This window comes from Sinocyclocheilus rhinocerous, unplaced genomic scaffold (genome assembly GCF_001515625.1).
Source record: "Sinocyclocheilus rhinocerous isolate Xijiao unplaced genomic scaffold, SAMN03320098_v1.1 scaffold7300, whole genome shotgun sequence".
NCBI lineage: Eukaryota > Metazoa > Chordata > Actinopteri > Cypriniformes > Cyprinidae > Sinocyclocheilus > Sinocyclocheilus rhinocerous.
The window spans coordinates 32303-34982 of record NW_015623605.1 but is presented as its reverse complement, the minus strand read 5'-3'; the positions used below and the strand labels follow the sequence as shown (position 1 = coordinate 34982).

At 43.9% G+C, this 2680-nt stretch overlaps 1 protein-coding gene across 1 annotated transcript in view; it reads left to right on the top strand.

Moving 5' to 3' along the window:
* LOC107713175 (uncharacterized) overlaps positions 1-2680 on the top strand; it is a 26690-nt gene that overhangs the window by 8392 nt on the left and 15618 nt on the right. The window contains exons 18-20 of the mRNA XM_016518649.1: positions 264-476; positions 639-809; positions 883-1020. Coding sequence (XP_016374135.1) covers positions 264-476; positions 639-809; positions 883-1020 — 522 coding nt within the window. The remainder of the gene's footprint in view (positions 1-263; positions 477-638; positions 810-882; positions 1021-2680) is intronic.

Genomic DNA, 2680 nt, shown 5'->3' with positions numbered 1-2680 from the left:
AGTCAGTCAGTCAGTCAGTCAGTCAGTCAGTCAGTCAGTCAATCAGTCAAATAATCAATCAGTCAGTCAATCAATCAATCCGGTCAGTCAGTCAGTCAGCCAGTCAGTCCGTCCATCCGTCAGTCAATCAATCAATCAATCAATCAATCAATCAATTAATCAATCCGGTCAGTCAGCCAGTCAGTCAGTCCATCAATCAATGAATCAATCAATCAATTCATTGATCAGTTGACCTCATTTGACCTGCTTCATCTTCGTTTCAGATCACGTCTGCTCTCGCGACCAATCTCCCTTCGCTCTCCTCCTCCACCATCCAGCTGCTCGGCAGTCAGAGCGTGGGCCTGACGGAGGCTCAGATAAGCTCCGCCTCCGCTGATGTCATCAAGGGCGCACTCTCGACCCTCAGCGCCGTCGACGGCTGGAATCAGGGCCAAGCCAACGCAGTCATACAGACTCTCATCGAGTCCGACTTTCCAGTGAGTCTAAATAACGCTTCCAGCTGCATTTTTGAGAGTTGGAGCTGAATATCACAAGAACAGAAAAACTATATCAAAACTATTAACTGACATAGAATATAAAAAAAAAATAAGACAACATTTCTGAGAAATTAAACCAGCGAACTTCTGGGTGTTTTTCAGTTGAACACCGGCTCCTCGCTGCTGTCTCTCGGGACGCTCGTCAAGGGCGTTCCGGCGGAAACCATCTCCAGCATTGAATCTTCAGAGCTCCTGGCCATATCCCAAAATCCCACATTCATCAGCAACATCCTCTCAGCGCCAGAAATCCTGCAGCTGGTTTATGTCATGAAGGCATGTGTTTAACCAAGTAACGGTCACCTCTACATCTGAACCTTCTCAGATTCTATCATCCTTTCCTCCTCAGATCGTGTCTATAGATGAAACTAAAGTCATCGAGAATGTTCCGGACGCATTGGCTGGCTCGATCCCGCGCGTCTCGTTGATCTCTCAGGAGTCTGTGAACGTCACGCTGATCAATCAGAAGCAATGGACACAGGAGCAGGTGCCGACATTTCTCCTGTGTTTATTTCATATGACCTGTGCTTTTTACACTGTTTTAATGATGATGGAAGAGGAAAAACTTTTGTTCCTACGATGGTGTTCGGGTCAAGTTGACCCCCCTGGTTTCTATGCAGTTTACCACAAATCACCACTATGAAAAATCATGTAAAAACTGAAAACCCGGTAACACATTGCAATAATGTTGTATTAGTTAACATTAGTTATCTACATTAGTTAACATGAACTAACAATGAAAAATACCTTTAAAGCTTGTATTAAACTTAATGTCAATTTCAACATTTACTAATATATGTGATCCTGGACCACAAAACCAGTCATAACGGTCACCTAACATAGGCCTATATTACAAAATCAAGTGTAGCGTTAGTTCTGGCAGGTCATGTTAGTCAAGCTCGCATCAGCTGACTCTCAGCTGATCCCCATCTATCTATAGGAATACGACACCTATCTAAGCATTCATATATAAGGTCCCTCAGTATTATCAGCAGTTTTCACATTGCTCAATAGCTAATTAAATGGCGAATTCGGCAAGCAAGACACCATCATCACTAGGAATCGGGAATTTAGCAAGTGGAATTCATTTCCCCAATGGACTCACCTCCAATTCATTCAAGTTTGTTAACTTGAACACGTGAATTCACCGCATTGATCATAAGCTGCCTGATTCGGAAGTAACTGAGTTAGCATTATTTCACACATCGCTACATTATTGACATGGACTCCACAACGTTATGTGACTGACTCAAGAACAAGTTCAGATGGGAACTTCATCCCCAAGAAGGATATCAAGAGATCAAGCATCTACACCACAGCTGCTATGTTTCACTCTCTCGAACGTCTTCACAAGCTAAGTTCCTTTCAGTGCTCTCAGGTTATTGGCAACATGCGTGTTGCTAAGGCTATCCGTGCTACCTATTACTTTATTAGGCTCATTTAGATGTTTTCAGTTAAATGCTTATATGCGGTACTATCTGTTGGCACTGGCTCGTCTCTGCAATGTGCTGCGTTTAAAGGGGGGTCTAATGCCATTTCATGCATTCTGAGTTGTTTACACTGTTAAGAGTTGGATTCTTGTGTGCACGCGCGTACTCAGCGACCCGAGCGAGAGCAAGAGCGCACCGCTCAACGCGTTTTGTTCATGGTTACAGAAGTCATCGGCAGCGCTGCAGTTACTTGCTCGAGAAGAATGTCTCTAAAGATGTGTGTTTTTGGATGTGAGGAAAAGATAACCTTATTCAGTGTTATATGTACAGTGGATGCGGTTTGTTTTTCCGGGGCAGCAACGGAGTTTCACAAGCATGTTTGTTGTTCCCGTCACTTCGGTGACGTATGTTTTATAACAAGGTACAATCTGACACTGGATTTGCACATCGTTTGATGCTGAAAGACGGAGCAGTCCCAACGATAAAAGATCCCGGTCATGACTAGGAACTGCTGTAAAACTGCATCAAATGTCTGTGTTTGTTGCCAGTCGGCCCATAAGTGCTCGTGACTCTTCAGCTCCGCCCACGGCTCGCCTCCAGGAGCTCGGCTGTTTTCGGAGAGAATCGTAAGCTGTATCTTTATTTATAAATCTGATAAAACTGAAGACTCTTCGGAGATGTGAATGATGCAATACTACACTATAGGTACTCAAGATT